The sequence below is a fragment of the Diadema antillarum genome, unplaced genomic scaffold, assembly GCF_040938485.1.
Source record: "Diadema antillarum isolate AM-2024a unplaced genomic scaffold, OU_Dant_1.0 scf00000103, whole genome shotgun sequence".
Classification (NCBI taxonomy): domain Eukaryota; kingdom Metazoa; phylum Echinodermata; class Echinoidea; order Diadematoida; family Diadematidae; genus Diadema; species Diadema antillarum.
In genome coordinates, this window is record NW_027270992.1 from 1,592,664 (window position 1) to 1,613,507 (window position 20,844).

At 38.0% G+C, this 20,844-nt stretch overlaps 1 protein-coding gene across 1 annotated transcript; it reads left to right on the plus strand.

Moving 5' to 3' along the window:
* The first annotated feature begins 3,388 nt into the window (after positions 1-3,388).
* Positions 3,389-16,949, plus strand: LOC139719005 (serine/threonine-protein kinase Nek8-like). Its single transcript, XM_071630446.1, has 15 exons — positions 3,389-3,435; positions 5,416-5,621; positions 7,015-7,070; positions 7,692-7,918; positions 9,140-9,221; positions 9,662-9,873; positions 10,471-10,562; positions 11,485-11,684; positions 12,555-12,699; positions 13,461-13,655; positions 14,169-14,319; positions 15,142-15,281; positions 15,593-15,754; positions 15,968-16,126; positions 16,930-16,949. The coding sequence occupies exons 1-15, from the start codon at positions 3,389-3,391 to the stop codon at positions 16,947-16,949; spliced, it is 2,094 nt and encodes a 697-aa protein (XP_071486547.1).
* Positions 16,950-20,844: the final 3,895 nt, after the last annotated feature.

Here is a 20,844-nt window from a genome sequence, read left to right on the forward strand (position 1 = left end):
TTTTGGTTAGGCCCTGTGTCATCATACGTTTGTCAAAAGAGATTAAATTCAACTAAGTACTATGATAGAAGCTCTATTAGAATTTCACAATGTTTACATCTGCCTATCCAGCTTACAATGCTGCTATTATGCATAGTTTGAGCATTATGAATATATGCTCTGGAGAGAAGATAATTTTTCTGTTGTTTCATTCAAGTGATGATTATAAATCTGCACCATGAATCTTTTTATGCCATTTTATTTCAACATGCTAAAGCCCACTATGATAGTATTGTAATAGCACATCTGGGTTGCACATCGATACACAGCCTCACACTGCATTACAGTGTCTAGTTTCAGGAGATATTGAGGTTTATATGCATTTTGTTGTGTTGTTTTGTAATACAATTTCCTGCTATGCTCTTATAAGTGCAGGCCAGTTTCATATCAAGACATTCCCATGTCCTTAATATTTTGACATTTATGAAGACTTCATAGTGGTGCTACTCTGCATGTGACGTACGAACAAGTACCTTTTTCAAAAATTCATCTGTTGAGTAATTTACATGCAGATTGTGTGTATTTTGTGGAGAAAAGTACTGCATATTAAATGGAAAGAGCAACATCTCCATCAACGCTCTCATTATGGACTCCTCTATTTTCATATGAAGAGCATATTTCAAACATTCAGCACAGAGTAGGTGAGGCAACATACATCTGGTCCTGACAGTCAATCTGAGAGCTGCACTGTTGTTTTTTGAGAGACTCGGTGTAAGCTGTGTAATCCAGAACATTGAACTGAATTGCTGCAGTTGAAAAATACAGTAGACCTTGTACAAATTGACTTTGCATTACTTTGACAATCTCTTGAGTCAGCATAAGAAGTCCCAAGATAATAAGTCCCGTTATATTCTATTCATTTTAATCCCTCATAAGTTGAATTTTCTGTAAGTCGAAGCTATATCTTCGCTCCAAATAGATTTGTCTTAGGCAGGGTTGATTTTGTATGAAATATTCTGTAACGTAGTCAACAATCATAAATGGGCAAATTACATATGTATGCTTAACTATTTTTCCCAACTGAGGAACTCTTGTATTAATTAGCTATATGTTGGCAGATGTGTGTGCTTTAATGAAAAAAGAAAAGAAATGAGTGTTGGAAATGTGGTTCAACAGTCCAGTAAAATGCTGTGGTGCCAAATTTGTATATCCACAAAATAAGATGATGCATTTTAATAGGGACACTGTATTAAGTGTGTGTGGGTACGATATTATGCATTGTATGTGAGAATGTAATGCTCTTTGACTCGTGTTACATTTTCAGGTGACTGCTCAAATCACATGCTTGGGAAATCCCCCTGGTTCTTCTTAAACTTTGTCTTGTTTTAATACCTGCAAATGATGATGCTTTATATCACTGACTAGAAGAGAGTTCTTGATTGACGACTTGGGTTGTTTGGGGTGTTTTTCAACCTAAATCATTAAATCAAAGTATATTGTACGTTTATTCACTTCTGAGACTCATGGATAGATTTGCCATTCCTTTTATTCCAGTTCTCCCCAACATACAATTGTATGGTTCATATATGGTTAAAAGCTAAAAAAATTAATAACCTCCACAGTGTCAGTGGTCTAATTCATATTGACCATTCTTCTACAGTGCTTGTGTTCAGGTGAACCAAGATCCTGCTAATGCCATGTACCGGTAAAACATTATGTACATACATGTACATGTATTTTGTTTTCTTGCTGATTTATGTGAAGGTTGTCATTCACATAAGTCAATGCATTTTTTCCAATCCCAAATATGTTAACTTCAGCAAAGTCAAGTAAATATCTGGTTATCCCCTTTGAAATGATGATGGCTCTTCTAAAAAAATTTCAACATATTTGTGTACCTGTAGTATCTTGGCATAAAAGATGAATACAAAATCCTTGTGGGGGAAAAAGCTTTATGAAAAAACAAACGAACTAGCTGTATTTTTAAATTGAAATATATTTCAATACTCGGTACATGTACTGTGTAGAAATATGGAAATTCACATTGGTGTTCATTTTTACATTGATGGTGGAAATAAAAGAATTTCAAGTCGGATACGATGAGAGTTATTCCATTTGACATACACATGCATTTTCAAAAACGTTCTAAATGTTCTAATGTTCACTTTGTGTATTCCATGTTGAAAACAGGATTAATGGGTTCAAAAGTGAATTAAAGATATCAAGTCCATAAAGGCAAGTACACTGTCATTTATTGAAGCTTTATTTTGTGTCTGCTCTACTATTTCCATTATCGAATACATTATAAACTTTAAAAAATAAGTACATTGTACATGTACCAGTACGCTGAGTTCATGTATAGATTGATCGACAAATACATTGTACATACACTACTGTACTGTAGATAATCTGTACATACATTGTACATGTATATAGGCCTACACATGGCAGTATCATACTGACAGGATGGAGAAAAGACTGATACATGTATAACATATTCAACACTCATGTATGGTAATTTTGTGATTCCTGTAACAACTTATTGCTTAGCACTAAATAGGAGAAATTGCTTGGAATATGTCAATTCAGCAAATCAAAGATGATTACAGTGTATCAAACAGTCAATGAAAGTTTGACAATTGAGCAATCAATCAAAAAGTGATGAATTGTATTTGAGTTTGTTTCAAGGCAGATGAAATATGAAATGTCTCATATAGTACATGTATATACATATTATATAGATTTTTTGTGGGCTTATCTTCCATGTAACTTGTATGAACATTATCCAACAGACATTTTATACCCGTATAAAAATAATCCAAATCTCGTATACACTGTATTGGGATTTCGGAAACAAACTATCAGTATCCTCTACTATCAATATCATATTAATGTCAGTAAAGGGGATGTTGTTTTTCTGGATTATTAGGACATCTGAAAGGAGCTGAAACTCCCAAACCCGACAAGTTTCATTGGACTAAAGTGAAATTCCACTATGCTTATTGTGCTTATTTACACATAAAAAGAACATGACAAACAATCTTTTTTTTTCTTTTTTTTTGATTTATTTATTTTTTATTTAATTTATATGTTTTATAACTTTGTTGTTACACTTGTGTCTAATGAGAATTACAATGTATTTTCAGGGCCCATTTCAAAAAATATGTTACGGTTGCAATAACTCTTGCTGTCTTGCTGGAAAAGCAACTTGTAGCGTATATAACAGCCAAATAAGAAGCAGGTCCATCATGAATGACCCATGGAAATGAAAACTCGACAAGAATTTTTTGCATAACGCCCTCTGCTGTTCTTCAAGAGTTGCATACTTTGTTTACGAAGTTTTGTGCAGCAGTGTGTGTCTCTACGGAATTTGACGAAATGCCCGAATCGGAAAGCGATAGATCTAGAGATGGAAAACTTTGAGAAAATCAGAGTGGTTGGAAGAGGAGCATACGGGTGAGTAGTTAAATCAGAAAAACTGATGATCACTGTCAATCATTAAAAGTAAATTTTCTGAGATTATTGTCGTCGTACTTTCTTACACGTTCCTTCGTTACGTATAGTCCCACACGTTTGTTTTCGTGTTATCGTGTTGGGTTCTCTTTCTAAAATATGTTCTAGAGCGGCGCGGCGTGGCCGCGGTGTAACATAAACCGCACCGCCCGAGATGTATTTGACCGAAAGATCGGTCTGTATCTGGTCGTCGGGGAGAACAACATACCTTAACATACCTTGTATTTGGTCGTCGGGGAGAACAACGCCTGGAAAAACTCAACCTGCACTCATTATATGACAGGAGACGAAGAGGCGACATGACTACTGTTTTTAATATAAGTTGCTCAGTGGAAAGTTGGGGATTTCTGGTGACATGTTCTTCGAACCAGCCATCCACTCATCAACAAGAGGTCATAGATACAAGCTCTTCACCAAACGTTCAAGATTAGAACTGCGAAGTACATTTTTCAGCCAGAGAGTAGTTGCCGACTGGAACAGATTGCCTGCTAGTGTTGTTGAAGCTTCCTCGATTAATAATTTCAAAGATTTATTAGACAGACATTGGAGGGGGGGGAAATTCAAAACCTCTGCTCCTCAACGCACATAAAGCAACAAAGTTGAAGATGATTATATTATGTTGAGACCGGAATACTACAGGACCAGTCCTCTACTTCCGTATCAGATGTGATGTGATGTGATGATATGGACATATGGAAGTTACCTTTCAATACAGATAAGTGCAACATGGTTCATTATGGGAAGAATAACCCATGCTTTGACTACAGTCTTACATCTCAAGGTCCTTTCATCTCATCTTCTACCACTGAGAAGGATTTAGGTGTCACGTTCGACAATCAGCTGAAATTCTCAACTTCAAGTTCAAATCGTAAGATGGGAATTATCAAACGATCATTTTCTTCACTTGATGAGCGATCATTCACTCAACTCTACAAATATATAGTACGCCCATCACTTGAGTATTGCTCCCAGATATGGCACCCTTGCTTGAAAAGGGATACTCAGAAGTTAGAGAAAGTCCAAAGACGAGCAACCAAGTCAATACCCAAACTCAGAAATCTCACATATCCGGAGAGACTAGCAGAACTGAAATTACCTTCATTAAGTTACCGCAGACATAGAACAGATCTTATCCAAACGTTCAAGATTATGAATGGGCTGGAAGACATTAGACTAAGCAAGTTTTTTAACTTGAGAACTGACAACAGGACTAGAGGGCACAAGTTCAAGGTAACGAAGAACAGATGCAAAACTAAAAAACGGTCAAATGTCTTCTCACAGTTTATCATCACGGAATGGAATAATCTCCCGGATTATGTGGTAAACAGTACATCACTCAACTCTTTCAAATCCAACTTGGAGAAAGCATGGAAGTCAAAAAAGGACAAATACAACCCCGAACAACAATTCTCATGCCCATGTTCTCACTAAAACCGCACAGCACAGAAAACAAAAGTTTGCTAGTTACCGTATCCAGACAATGGAGCAGCAGAGGGGCAAATAAGTTCTGTATAACTTTAATGCCCACAACCAGGTATGTTAACCAGGTATGATGTGATATGATATATTCCACGGAGACTGCGTCTGGCTTCACGAATCCCCTCTCCGGCGGAGAGCAATAATGTCAGAAAATGTCAGACTCCTCCGGACAGACGGATCTTTCTGTCTTTTAAGACTCTACTCAAAAGAGATCATCTGTGCTTTTGAGTCGGTTGACAATTGTGCGTGGTCAAATTTTGGCATGGGAGGTAGAACCTTTGTGTGTGTGTGTGTGTGTGTGTGTGTGTGCGTTTTTTTTTTTTTTTTTTAATGATTAAAATTCATATGTAAATTTTACTAGTAAATTTAGATCTATATTACTTGCTGTCATTCAGGAGCATCACATTGACATTTGTTTTTCCTGTGATTTCTTTTTTCTCTCAGTACTGTATACCTCTGCCGCCGACTCCACGATAAAAAGCTGATCATCATCAAACAGATCCCAGTGGAGCAGATGACCAAAGATGAGCGGCAGGCAGCCCTGAATGAGGTCAAGGTCCTGTCTATGCTTGACCATCCCAACATCATCGAGTACTATGAGAACTTCCTGGAGGATAAAGCTCTCATGATCGTCATGGAATATGCAGAAGGTATCAAGTGGTTGGGAAATTAGTACAGCCATCTTTGCCTATGCTTCCTTTGTAGTAATATCCCCAGGCATCACAGCTAATATGCCATACTGGTAGTAGTAGTAGTAGTGGCACGATTTAAGCTAGCATACTAACTGAATTAAGAAAAAACAAAATAATGATAGTGAAATAAGAGCTTAAAATTTAATTCACTTCAATTCAGTTCACTTTATTGATCATCATAAAAATAGAAATATATACAGTGTAAAATGTGTCTGTAATTCACAAAGAAAGCCAAAGGCTTGAGACAAAGTGATCCCCTCTGTAGAGTTGAATACATAAGAATATACAAATGCAGATTCAGAGATTTACATTCAGAGTACTTAATGACAGTGACAAAAAAAAAAAAAACCTTAAAGGACAAGTTCACCTTCATAAACATAAGGATTGAGAAAATGCAACAATATTAGTAGAACACATCAGTGAAAGTTTGAGGAAAATTGGACAATCGATGCAAAAGTTATGAATTTTTAAAATTTTTGTCTTGGAACCGCTGGATGAGGAGACTACTACAGCATGTGAGTCATATGCGTACAACAGGATAAAGAAAATGTAAAGAAAATTCAACATATTTTCACTTTTTTCGCATAATAAAAGAGCACTTGACTTGTCTCTTTCTAAAAGCAGGGGGAATAATATTACCCCTAACATATGTCGGTAACGAGTCAAGGGAATATGTACTTTTTTCAAAAGATGGAATTTTGTGAAATTCTCTTTATATTTTCCTTATATTGTTGTACGCATGTGACATCTAAGTTATTCATACACTGCAGTAGTCTTCTCATCCAGCGGTTACTACACAAAAACTTCAAAAATTCATAACTTTTGAACGGGTTGTCCGATTTTCCTCAAACTTTCAATGACGTGTTCTCCTAATATTGCTACATTCTCTCAATCCTTATGTTTATGAGGGTGAACTTGTCCTTTAAATAAATGAATGTAATGTAAGCAATCTTTTGCAAGAGTCTGCCATACTGAATCAGTAAGAAATGTGAGAAAGAATTTATCCTAAATAAACTAAAGCCTTGCTATTTTGCATCAAGACAATATTAATGTAAGAATTTAAAATTGAATGTCCCATGGTGCGGGGCATTTGACAGTCATGCCAAAGAAATATAACACAAATCACAATTGTGTGCTACAGATGTAACCACAAGATTAATGATTTGCCTCATGGAATCTTTGATGGAACTGCTTGTTATTTGTTCAGATGAGAAATGAGCTGGATCATGAATGGTCATCTTCTGGAGGTAACTGACCTGTTTTATGACCTATATTAGATGAAGACAGGATTGCTCTGTAATATTTTGTGTGACACTTACTGAACTCATTATTCTCTCATTACTGGAAAAAGGTGGAACCCTCTTTGAATACCTGCAACAGAGGGGAAATGCCCTTATTGAAGAAGATGTAAGTTGACATGACACTGTTTGATAGTACTATTTATTCTCTCTCTGCCATATTTGTGCTTTTCGACAGCTTTTCTCATGTGATGTGTCTCGAACAACTGGCTGTAAATGCGTACACTACTATTCAATTCCATTTTTTGCGACTTCGACATTCTATGAATTAGACTTAAGAAACTTTGCAGCCCAGACAGCATGTTACCAATTCTTTCTTAGCTGATGAAAATGATGCTTTGAGGTCATATTAGAATTACCTGTTTGAATTTGATGCTTCTACATGCATAGATCTCAAACATGTTGCATGCATCATATTTCACATTTGTTGTGAATAGTCTATGACTTGATAATGTAGTAGGCCCTATAGTTTGGTTTACTCGCAGTGAAGGCAGCAATCTCAACCCATAATAGCAAAAAAATAATAATATGGTCATGGTACAACTTATGGATTTTTATGTCTTGAAAGCCAATTTCAACAATAATCATGGAATCTTATGTAATCAAGCTTCTTTGCTGTTACTTTTTTCTTTCATAATCGTGTGCATATTGGCATGAACTCAAAGGAAAGCAGTTTTAGATGGGCCTGACGGAATGCAATTTTGAATATTTTCTTGCATTTGCTGCGCAGGAGGTCTTGAGACTCTTTGCCCAGATTCTTCTCTCCCTCAAGCACGTCCACTCCAAGCAGATCCTCCATCGCGACCTCAAGACTCAGAACATCCTCCTGAACAGGGCCAGGGACGTCATCAAGGTCGGGGACTTTGGCATCTCCAAGATCCTGAGCAGCAAGAGCAAGGCCTTCACCGTCGTCGGTACGCCTTGCTACATCTCACCAGAGCTTTGCGAGGGCAAACCGTATCCTTAGAAACCAACTGTGCAATTATGACAATGCTACCCAATTAGCTGTATGATGTCATTGGTTTTATTAGAATGTCACGAGTAATCATGACATTATTGAATATTATACAACGTCCAAGTACAGTGTAGATCCTTGTAATTTGATTGGAGGATTGTGGGTGACGTGATATTCAATAAGTACTCCATTCAACGCGCCATCCAATTTTGGTTCTATTTTTGCGTGCAACTTGGTTCGATTTTTTCGGTCTATTCCACGGTTCGAGAAATTTTATGGTACTGCATGTACTGTGTGTTGCATATTGAGGATCGCATGCAGCTAGCGCAGTGTACGTGTGCGGTACATGCATGCGCGTATGTAGGCCTACGTAACTGTATCTACGCTGATTGCACAAGCCAGAAAGAGAATCGCAGTGGATCCACATGTAAGTATTGCTATATTTTTCATACATATATAGACTTCTAGGCTTACTTAGACCTACCCGACAATCCTCCAACCAAAAAGATCTACTTGGATGTTGTATAAAACAAGTAGTGTATGGTCTTTACTCGTGCAATGGAACGAGATTTCGCACTCGGTGATTGCACTCGTGACCATTCACTATTTGTATATCATATCACCTTGTTGTTTTTACTTTTGTAGATGACAGCCTATAAACTTATGCCGGAAAAATTAATGAAAAAAAAGTATAATGCAGTACTACCATAATTTTATAAAACTGCTGATATGAATATCATGCAAAAAAATATATATATGAGATATATCATACCTTGTTAACAAGATCATTTTCATAGTGGTAATCTTCAGTGTTCATCGGTTTTCAGCTGGGTCTAGTAATTTTGTTATAGTATTTCCTGTTCATCAACTCAAATTTGGGTTTAGAATTATTCAGAGCTACATCAAATTGTATATGTTGAGAAACTCTTACTTGCACATCACCAGACAAATGTGACTGGATTCGCCAATGTTTCCTTCATCACAAACAGGCTGTACGGCAAATCTCTCTCTTTTTCTTTGATATTGTTTGCAAATTATTTTGATTTGGCACCAAGGAAATCGTGCTCATTTCTGTGACATTGTGGTATGATAAAGGTGATGAAGGAAATGAAGTTCCAACAACAAGTGGATAAATCACAACAGTCATATATAACATATGATCATATCTGATTTCCACTGTACTTATGCCCTCACTGTTGAATCCTTAACTTTGATTTTATCAGATACAACCAAAAGAGTGACATGTGGGCGGTTGGGTGTGTTCTGTATGAACTTCTAACCCTCAAGAGGGCATTTGAAGCCAATGTAAGTTTGGTTTTAGCTCCTGTCCTTAGAGATGCAACTGTTTTTCTGTTATGATACACATTTCTCTTTCGTGTGTCACATGATGATGTTGAGAAGCTTTTGTCAAGGAGGCCCAAGGTATTACAAAAACACACATTTAAAAGTGTGTGTAGTGTGTTTTTGAGAAGTCTCAAAAGAGCTGATGTAAATTTTGAATCACTTTTCTACTCACAAGTTGCTGCATATTAGATTTGTGAAGATACTGAAAGCATCACATCTTGTTCCTTTGAAGTCATTGGTGTGTATGCTCTGATTCATTCCAAGATCTTGGAAAAAGTATTTCCCAGTGTAAACCAAAACCTTCACAATTGTCATCAATTTCAAAGGTGAAGTTGTTTAGTAGAAAATGTTACATGTAGTTATGATGATGACAACTGTTTTTTATTTTTTGCTCTTGTTAGAATCTACCAGCACTGGTGATGAAGATAATGCGAGGCTCAGTGGCCCCCATCTCGGACCGCTACAGCGACCAGCTCAAGCGGCTTCTCCTCCGCATGCTTCACCTAGACCCGGACAAGAGGCCCACCATCAACCAGGTCATGGCCGAGCCCATCATCTTCAAGGCCGTCATCGAGGTCTGCATGACCATGGGAGCGGTCAAGTGTCCACCCAAGTGAGTCCAAAGTTTCTTCAGATTCCTGCAAGGAATGGATTGATCTGCTCAATAGTTTGCATGCTTCAAGACCAGTGAAATTGTCAATTACATTTGCTCTCAATTTGAAATGTAAATGTATTGTTTGCCTTAGTGTCATCAGATGGAAAGGTACAATATGGTTAGGACGCCCCAAATCTGACTTAATTTCAATTTAATGCTTGCTTATCTCCTTATCTTTCCGAAGGGTAAGAAAAGCACATTTAGGGTACCATATATGTCATTTGTCAATAAAATGAAGCCAACAACTCAAGTATACAAGCTTTACTAGGATTCCTATCATTTGACCCTTTGTGATTTAATTTATTCTCATCGGGAATTTCGACTTCATGTGAAGACCACTATCTCGAATTAGATTTCGTAACGATTAAGACAGCATTGTGTAAATTCCATACAGATGTATCATGATGTATCCATACTCACTTCTGAATTACATGTCATCTGATGCTTAATGTGCACATTTCTTTTTAAAAGTTTGAAAGAAGCTATTGGACTGGATTTTTTCCTGACAACTCCTGACTATATTCTTCTCATAATGTTACAAAACTTTATGGATAGGATCCATCCGGGGCTTACAACCAGACCTCCAGTGGGTAACATCCGCAAACCTGGTTCCAGGGCAAGCAGTGCCAGGTCTTCTTCTCATAGATGTGAGTCCAAATTCAAGCATTCAAACATTGGCTGCTATTCCATGCAGGTGAAATACCGGCATGCACACACTGTAGGTACCATTATGCACATTTTCAGTGCTAGCAGACATGAAATTTGGCAGTACAGTTATTTCTTTCATTTTTCATTGTGTTTGTTTATGTTTAGTAATAGTATGCCTAATTTATGCTGATTGAATTTGTATTGTTCATCTTTCATGTGTATTTTACCTGTTTTGTTTCCTTTAGAAGTTGTGTCTGTTTCAGAGCATTAGAATACTGAAGTTTCACCTGCAATTTAATGTTGACTTTGTGGCTCTTCTTCTTGAACATCTGTTTGATTTGCTTTCATCAAAGAATTTTCCAGATCAAGGATTCTAGTGATCTTTTTCTTGGAAATGAAGGCATTTATGTATCAATCGGAGTAAGCTGCTGTTTGAAGGCCAAGGGGTAGATATTCTGTAGAAGAGGGGAGATCTGCATAAAACTTCTGATTCCCCACTTTATTTTATGTTTGAAACATACTCTCTCCCTCTCTGTCCTGTATGTCTCTCTATTCATTTTTATCCACCTTCCATCCATATAGCTGTCTATCTATGTATATACTATATAACCTCTTATTTTCATGAGGGTTTAATTTTTCATGAATTTTATGAATCACTGTTGAACTGCAAAAGTAACAAAATGCGAAAATGTCGCCTTGCGCTGGGGTGATAGTGCACTTACAGTAGCCTCGGTGTCAATTCGCGATAACATCTTGGGTAAATGTCTGTAAACTCCTCATACGCGAAATTATCTGTACACGAAAATAACGGCTTATACAGTATATCTATTCACCAATCTATCAAGCAATTTGTTGAAATTAATTTACATAATCACAACATTACATCCCCAATTTTATGTTGTTTTTTTCCTGTTTTTGCAGCCAACATTCTGCTGGACAGCAGTGGCAGTGGTGGTCTCCCCAAGCCCCGCCCACTCTCCATGATCTACTGCTGGGGGAATGGTATCCCATCCCCTCTCAGGCTCCCACTCCCACACACAGACACTAAGGTCATGCAGGTTTCTGTTGGGAGATCGCAGAAGACTGGTGTAACCCACAATGGCAGGCTGATAATCTGGGAGGTACGTACATTGGGCTTAATGCTGGTAACTAGCATTGAGACCAAATTAGGGTAAAGGTGATATTCATGAATTTTCTTAATTTCATATTTAGTTCTGTTTATGAAAACTTTTTCAGTGTGAAGCTTGATATCTGATGCTCATGAGATGGTGAGAGGTTACTTTTTAACTTTATTATAATATCAGTATTATTATTATTATTATTATTATTAGTAGTAGTAGTAGTAGTAGTAGTAGCAATAGTAGTAGTAGTCATGGTAGTAGTAGTAGTAGTAGTAGTAGTAGTAGTAGTAGTAGTAGTAGTAGTAGTAGTAGTAGCAATAGTAGTAGTAGCAGTGGTGGTGAATTTCAGTGATGTTGCCATGAGGCATGAAAGGTAATCAATGGAAATGATACAGAGCCTACCCACAGGGCAAATGATAAATACTGATTTCTGGCTAATGTAAAAAACATGACACGTGAAAAGCAGCCACAGTTAGAAGGTATATTATTCAAACAAACATTTGTTATGGACTTGGAACCATATTTTTAAATCTAGTGATACTTGTAAAATGCAATAGACAGAGTATGTTTCATATAAACAAACAAAAATGGTGAGTTCATGCTTATCACCTGATCCGATAATGCTCCCTCTACAACCACTTATGTGTGCGTCAAGATTTAACCATCACAGACATACCTTACACATAATACATGACCCATTTGTGTGGCATGTTGAGATAAGAACATCATGCTGTTTCTCTCAAAAAGTTTCTTGAGGCTTTGAACAGAGCTCACACCCTTTCATCTCTTAAATGAGAATATGGCAGCTTGCTTGCAGACAAGGGATCAGGTGATATTGACTTGAGTCAACACAATCTCTCCATGTTACAGGCCCCTTCCATCGGCACAGACTCCACCCTGCCTGGAGCTGTGGAGCAGGCCGTGCCCCTCTACGTACCCAGGTACCTGGAGGGACAGTCTGCAGTCACTATCCAGAAAGTGTCATGCGGAGATCTCTTTGTGGCCTGCCTCACAGGTGAGGAGATGGGCTTGATATGCTGTCACATGACACATTGTCACATGACAATAGGGACTTTTCAATTGTGTGGACGCCACCTTTCTCGTACAGGAGCACTTCCAAATTTGCTGCAGTCCACTCATTACATCTGTGGTGTTATCACCCATTTCGATTTTCATTGCACACCGTCCACGACGTACTGTTATGACGTCATGGCCCCGTCCCCTCCAGCGGGCTGGCGATTTGTTGTGCCAAGCCGTGATGTCACTCATGTCCTGAATCTATGGGGACGTGAAATCCTTGGAAGACGTATTTGCGATTATGGCTTTGGACATGCTGGAGAACTAGGAGCATGCTCAGTTCCTTTAGATGATGTCATTACCTCGATGTCCACGTCCAGGGGGTGAAATTGAAAAGTCCCCATTACCCTCGTGTGTAACAGAGTGAGGAGATTGATGTAAGGGCAACTGAGACTGCTGTAGACTGTTGGTGCTACATATATGTATGAATCTACAGTCAGTCATATCAATTGCATGCAATGTAATCTTTAGATAAGATGTTAGTAGCTACTTTACACAGGTTGCCAATATGATACCTGTTGAGTAAATATGATTATACCCAGGTTCTTCAGGCATGTTAGAGTGTTTTGTGCTTATTTTTTTCTCACCCTTTAAGCTTTTCACAGCATCTGTTCCTGCTATCAACAAGTTGGGAGCAGTCATTTTTCCTTGTGTTACCTATTTTAATTCTAACTTTTGATATCATCCCTTCTTCGGCAGATCGTGGCATACTGATGACCTTTGGGAATGGGGCCCACGGCTGCCTGGGGCACGGCAACTACCACGACCTCTCCCAGGCCAAGATTGTGGAGGCGCTGCTGGGGTACGAGGTTGCGCTGGTGTCGTGTGGAGCGTCACACGTTATGGCCGTGACCAACGAGCACGAGGTGTTCTCTTGGGGGCGGGGCAACAATGGTGAGACTTTCAGCAACCTATATCCATCACAGCTCTAAATCTTTACTTGGCAGTCAGATGTACAATGTATAATAAAGGATAATACCCTGGTAGATTGCACTGTTACCAATTTTGGTGGTTAAAAATCTAGAGCATTTTCTGGATAATTTACTGTTATTGTTGCTTTTGTTCAGAATGTACAGTTATTTCTAACTGCCATTAAACTCGATATGATGTAATTAAGGTACCAGCACCACTAATGGTCATAAATGTGGTATGACATGTCAAATTTATTCCTTACTAACAGCAACACAAGCATTCTAATCTCTATTCAAATACCTGTATCATATTAAATTCTTTTCTTCAGTTTTGATGCACAAGCTTTCATTAAACACGCTAATTCAAACTTCAAAATTCTTACAGCCATTACTGTAGAATACAACTGACACATTTTGAGGGGTTTTCCAAGATGTATCGCTTGAAGAAGTTATGCTAATATTGAGATTGACGGTGATGCATTGTGGGTACCTGCAGGTCGCCTAGGTCTGGACAGTCAGGAGTCGTTCTCCTCTCCCCAGGCAGTCATGATTCCTCCGCAGCATCAGGCCAAATCCGTCTGCTGTGGAGTTGACTGCTCCATCATCCTGACTACAGGGGGCGCCCTCATAGGTTGTGGGAGTAATAGGTGTGTGTTTGAAAATTTATCATTATTGTTTTTCTGAAGCTTGCTATATCATGGCTTTATTGAAATTCTCCTACCTGGGATATTCATCTGCTAACTGCTTAAAATATTTCAACTCCGTCAGCTGTTATGCTAACTTTTCTGTGATCTTGACCACAGCGGGTGCCTGAATAGCTTGTAGCTGTAATACTGTAAAAGTGAATATTTTCACACGAGTAATTTTTGGCACTCGGCCGGGTAAGATGAATTTCACATGTTTTTCATTCCGCGGAATCAGGGCACTGTCTACTGGAGTGTAAGGCATGCAAAAATATTCGCGTGCTTTTATTTTCGTGCTAGCTTCTAGTTGTGTGAAATGTGCCAAAATTTCCACTTTTACAGTAGGCAAATATACTAAAGCCATTTTTTGTTGCAGAAGCATGCTGGATAATTTGGTGTAAAACATAAGTATCCCATGCTTAACAGCTCCATACATATCTCAAAGCAGCAGCCATTGAGAGGGGCAGGTCTTATTGACAATGAGCACGTTGATGTCACCCGTGTCAATGAATAATTAACATGTATACAGCAGAACGGACACTGAATAATCTCTTCTTAGTTTCACAATTTCAAGTTCTCTATATCATCCTTATTCAGATTGTAATCGATAATCTTTTACATAAAACAACTGTGAGGGTGAATTTCAGTGAATTTTCTGAATGGGAGCTGAAAAAAAATATGAGTGATGTCAGAAATTTTTCATTTCTTATAAATACTATGTAAGCTCGTCCATCAGTGTAGCTAAAGAAGACTGAGGTATACTTTGCTACCTCTCTCCCAACCCAGGTCCAACAAGCTAGGCCTGGACCAGTCTGACCATCATGTGGAGGAGGTTTTTACCTTTACCCCTGTCTCCACCCAGCCCCTCCCACAGCTCAGGATCGCATCCGCAGCCATCGGCACATCCCACTCAGCTTTTATCACAGGTTAGCTCGATAAGGAACATTGTTCTTCAAGGCCTGAATCCTCATGAAATTTATGCCCATGAAATGCGGTTTCCTGCATCTTCTCTGTAATTTGGCTATGATGTCATAATTTCACTGTATTGCAGTTAAAAGAATAACATAAAAATTCAGGGATATGATGCACTTCAAAGCATCAATACATTTATCTGTGATACATAATCAGGTTTATTACAACTTTTCATAGCCTTTTTTTCTACCTCTCTTTCACTCTTTCTGTTGATCGGTCTGTCTTTCTTTGTCCATTTTCTCCTTTTCTTTCTTGGTGAGCACAGAAGATGGGCAGTGCCACACACTAGGATCCAACCAGTTTGGCCAGCTGGGATGCGGGGCGGAGACCATCACACCCAGAATGCCTTGTAGACCCAACCTGCCAGAAGACGCCATCATCAGTCAGGTGGCATGTGGAGATATGTTCACTGTCGCCATAGCAACAGGTAGGACAGAGATTGATGTATTGCAATCAGATGCATTAGACTTCAGAATTATGTAAAAATGAATAAGAGATTAGTGTCTCCTTGTATCATTAGCAGCCTTACCTATTTCAAGATTGTCTCCTTCCCATCTGCTTGATTTCCTTTGGACTAGTAGTTGCAAACTCTTTGCTTGTCTGGATCTAATGAGGAAACATCATTTATTTTCTCTTGCAGACAACAGGATCTTCACCTGGGGAAAAGGTGACAGAGGTCGTCTGGGACGCCCTCTACAGGATTCAAACATCCCACGCCCAGTCAGTTTCCAGGAGAGTGAGGAGTGTGACATCATCTCTGTGTCCTGTAGCCATAGCAACACCATCATCACCTCCAAACGTGAGTGGTTACATTGTTCTCAATGTTGTCTCATTATTCCTTCGTACACATAACACATGTTGCAAATGAGAGAATGTCCTGGCTTTGTTATTAAATCATAAAGAAAGAAGAAATGACTGGAAATATTCACAAGAATCTGAAGAAAAATGCCTCCTAAGGATGACTGTGCTGAAATTGATTGAATTGGTATGAATGCTTTCAAAGGGTCTCAACTGCTCTGAAAATAAATCTTTGACTATCATGATAGTGAAGTCTGACTGAATGTGAAACATTCCCCGCAGATTTGACAAGGAAATCAACCCTCAGATCGTGCAGAGGAAAAACATTTTAGCTTAACCACTAGAGCTATATTACCTGCAAGTGTTCTTTTGCATTTCCACTGACAATACTTGATTTGTACTGTGCACACAAACCTTCATAGTTCTGATCACATAAATTGCCTGTTAAATAGGTGCCAGATGTAGTTATATCTGACGTCAGCATGTGCTTTCCATTCTTCTAATTATAGAAAAAATGGGATTTCCCTTTCCTTTGTCGAGTAGTCCCATTCACCAACAAATCCAAATTTTATGCATTCGCTTTTATCAAAGGTTGTTCCTATCAACCAGAAAAGGTTGCCGGTGGGCTTTCTTGCCCAACATAGCTATTATCAGTACTGGCTGCAAACTGGGTTCCAAGTCTGGAAATGCTACAATAATGAACAGGTGGATGGAATGACAAGTTTGTAGGTCCTTGCAGGAGAATAACCATACATTTGAAAATAGTCGTAAAAAAAGTTCTTTTTCTTCTCTGTCACCCTGCAGCCATTGAGGATGACCTGTAAGATTACAGGCATACCTTGTGTTCATTGGATCAACTTCTCAAGGAAGCGACAAGGGATTGATGGAGTTTAATGCAACATTTCAAGACCATAGACAGATATCATTGATAGAAAAGTTATATGATACCATGTCTTTGATGTTATCGATCGGTGAATTCATTCAGCTTAAACTAGTCAGTACTATTTTCATATACCACTTCCATGGATTTTATAAAGCTCACTGTAAATGCAATGTTGAATACTGTCACAAATGTTTTGTCGCAAGTGATGTACAATCAAAGACATATTATTAACATTTTAGTGCTACTGCCTTTTTGTAGGCTTCCCCAATTTTGTGGTCATTTATCATCACATGTAGGATTGTTATTAACAGTTACATGTATTGCTGAAAAGCTTACACCTTGACTAAGTTATTGTAATTATTGTAAAGCAAGATATTTTCGCAGCATGAAATATTCATGATTTGGAGCTGACAGCCCTTTTTCGTAGCATGAAATTTTAGCAAATCGCCACTGGTATTCAATGCATAATGTAGTCAAGAACTTCTGCGTGCATTTTAATCTCGCAAATCTTTGCTCTTTCAAAATTTGCGCAGTTAAAATGCACGCAAACGTTCCTGGTTTTACAATAGTATGAATAGCTTGCTTCACATGTAGCAATGGATTCAGCTTTGCAAAAGTCAAATTCTTGCAAACCAAAGGACAAGCCTATACTTGACACAGTATTTGATTTATGAGCACCGAAAACTCTTTTAGGACAGTAGGGGCCATTCCCTATTACTCTGTAGTGCTCTGTGTACAATTCCAAATCTATCAATATCGGTTCACCCAGAAGTTAGTCCTGAGAGTTACAATTCAACAAATCCTTGAAACTGATGTTCATTATGATTTGAATAATTACTGTTGGAAAAGAAGTGTATTCTTGAACTAGAGTGTTTTACCAAGTGGCTGAAAAGACATTTCAGGAACAGCAAGTACTTTTTTTTATAGCATGTATTTCGACATAAGTAACCAATTTTTATATTTAATATATTTTTAATGCATGTCATATGTAGGACACCATAGCTTATACAGTATTATTTTTAAAGTACATGCATTGATAGGGAATGAGTCATTCAATTTTGGCAATGCATTTCTACTTGTATATTGTAGGTCACTGCATTTTGTGGTTGTATTAAGATGAATATTAACTATTATATTTTGGATCAAAAATTTGTCTTCCATTGATTGGTTAAAAGAGCTTCACATGATTATAGGTATTTTGAACTATTTTAGAATGTTGGTGTGTTTGACACTCCATGAAGTACTATTTGCAAAATGACGTCACTTTTATGACGACATTTTGCAAATAGTATACTATTTGCAAAATGATGTCACAATCACCCTTCTTTACAATCAAGCGTACCCGTCCGGTCCCGAATTCTAGTGTTCAGGTTTGCAGCGGCCATACAATGTACGATCGCTTGGATACATGCAACGGCCAACTCTAGCGGTGTCACGGCTACTACGTTTTTCAATTTCTGATCTCTCGCACTGTTGCGTATTGGAGGCGCTGCGCTGCCGCCGCAGTGCAGCTAAGCCTATATAATGATTGTCACTTTTTATTCAAATTTTTGATCCAAAATATAAAACAAATATACTTTGTCTAGTTTCGAGTTTCTTGTTAAAACTATGGGCAGAAGTGACTCCAAAATAGTACTATTCACTGAGGGGCTGCACCTCTGCCCATAGTTTTAACAAGAAACTCTCAAGGCCAAGTATATTTGTATACTATTTGTAATAACCCTAGGATTGTAGGGTGTATGGGATGCCACTTCAGTATCATGTTCTATGCAATAGTTCTAACGATTGCGTAACGCAGCAAAAAGCTTCTTCACCACAAGTTATTATATCACTGAAGATTTTTCTGTTTCTATGCAAGATGTGGATCTTTCTTTCTCCCATCCCCCTTTTTAAGTGTGCTGAGATTTGCAGGGTCTTTGTAACAGACATGTTTGCAAACAAGATCTTCCTGAATATCTGAAAAAAACAACAACTTTGTACTAAAAAACTTTGTACAAATTGGACTTCCTTTGCAAGCATTGGATTGTGCAATAGAGTATGTATTTTTGTATTCAACTCTCAACCATTGATGGTTGGAAGCTATTTTCTAATAAAACAAGCCTCCATAGGCAACACCTTGATACCGCCTAGGTTTGTGAAATCATTAACCTGTTTCCACCCTGCTGTGATGTTCTTTCCTCATATAGATGACTGCTCTGATGTATGTGCAATTGCATGTATATTATGTATACTGGTGTAGTGTATATGCCATACATTTAGCGAGTTTATTGTTGTTGTTTTGGGGTTTTTTTTTTGCAAATCAGGACACCTCGGCAATTTTGCGAATGGTTAAAGGACAAGTTCACCTTCATAAACATAAGGATTAAGAGAATGTAGCAATATTTATAGAACACGTCAGTGAAAGTTTTGAAAAAAATTGGACAATCGACGCAAAAGTTATGAATTTTTAAAATTTTTGTGTTGGAACCGCTGGATGAGGAGACTACTAAGGCTCGTGATGTCATATGAGTACAACAGTATAAAGAAAATGTAAAGAAAATTCAACATATTTTCACTTTTTTCGCATAATGAAAGAGCACTTGACTTGCCTCTTTCTAAAGGCAATGGGAGTAATATTACCCATAACATATGTCAGTAACGAGTCAAGGGAATGTGTAATTTTTTCAAAAGATGAAATTTTGTGAAATTCTCTTCATATTTTCCTTATGATGTTGCAGTAGTCTTCTCATCCAGCAGTGACTGCACAAAAACTTCAAAAATTCATAACTTTTGAACGGATTGTCCGATTTTCCTCAAACTTTCAATGTGTTCTACTAATATTGCTACATTCTCTCAATCCTTATGCTAATGAAGGTGAACTTGTCCTTTAAATTAGTGATCATGGAGTACAGTAATGAATGGAGAAATGTATGTGTTCCATGTCAAATTCATGTTGGCATCAGAGTCGTTTTGCATGTTGTTAAACTCGTGAATATCATCCAACCTGTGAAATTCACAGAGTACAAGCCACGCCTAATTTATGCCATATGCAGTATACAAAAGTGCATTTTATTATCATGTGCTTTGTGGGCGAAACACAATTTGTTTCATTTACAAATGACATAGCAGGGTGGTTTATACATTTGTACAGGGTCTATGTGAGGAAAACCATAGCCATGTAGGTTCATGTAATTCTCGGTATCGCCAATGCGCAGAAAACCTCTGTCACAGATGCACTGTGGGATTCCTCGGTGCCATTGTTCTGAATTGTTTCTAAATTTTACTGATTTGCAGTCACTAGAGTCATGGTTCACTACTGCAAGGTTTCAATGTGCTGGTCACATGATGGAAAGCGAAGAAATCTCCAACAAAATATACCCCTGAATAAAGACAGAGTGTGATCTGAGTGCATGGGCAGGAAAAACCGCGGCAAGTTTGTTCCTCGAGCGCACGGCACCTAGGTATTGGCGATACCAAGAATTTGAAATGAGGATTTTTTTTTCTCTCTCTCTTCTTCCATTCTCAGCTCAAAGCATTTTCATGCAGCAAATATACCTGCTGGTCAAAAGAAGCTGTAAAAGAAGTTTTTAGAAGTATGGCAGAGTACGCAAACAGCACTATCACTTTCGACGACCCACATTTCATCACACTGATACATTCTTTACAGTTCTATCACACAAAAAGACATGAAGACATGTTTTCACTTGTTGTTTATTTTGAAAAGTATCTTACACAAAAGAAACATACCTCCTTCTTGTGGTATGTGATATATACAAAGACGAATATAAAGGCAAACCTCTCACTTCACTTGCCACATGAACATGATGATGGACAATGCCACAAGTACTACATGAAGT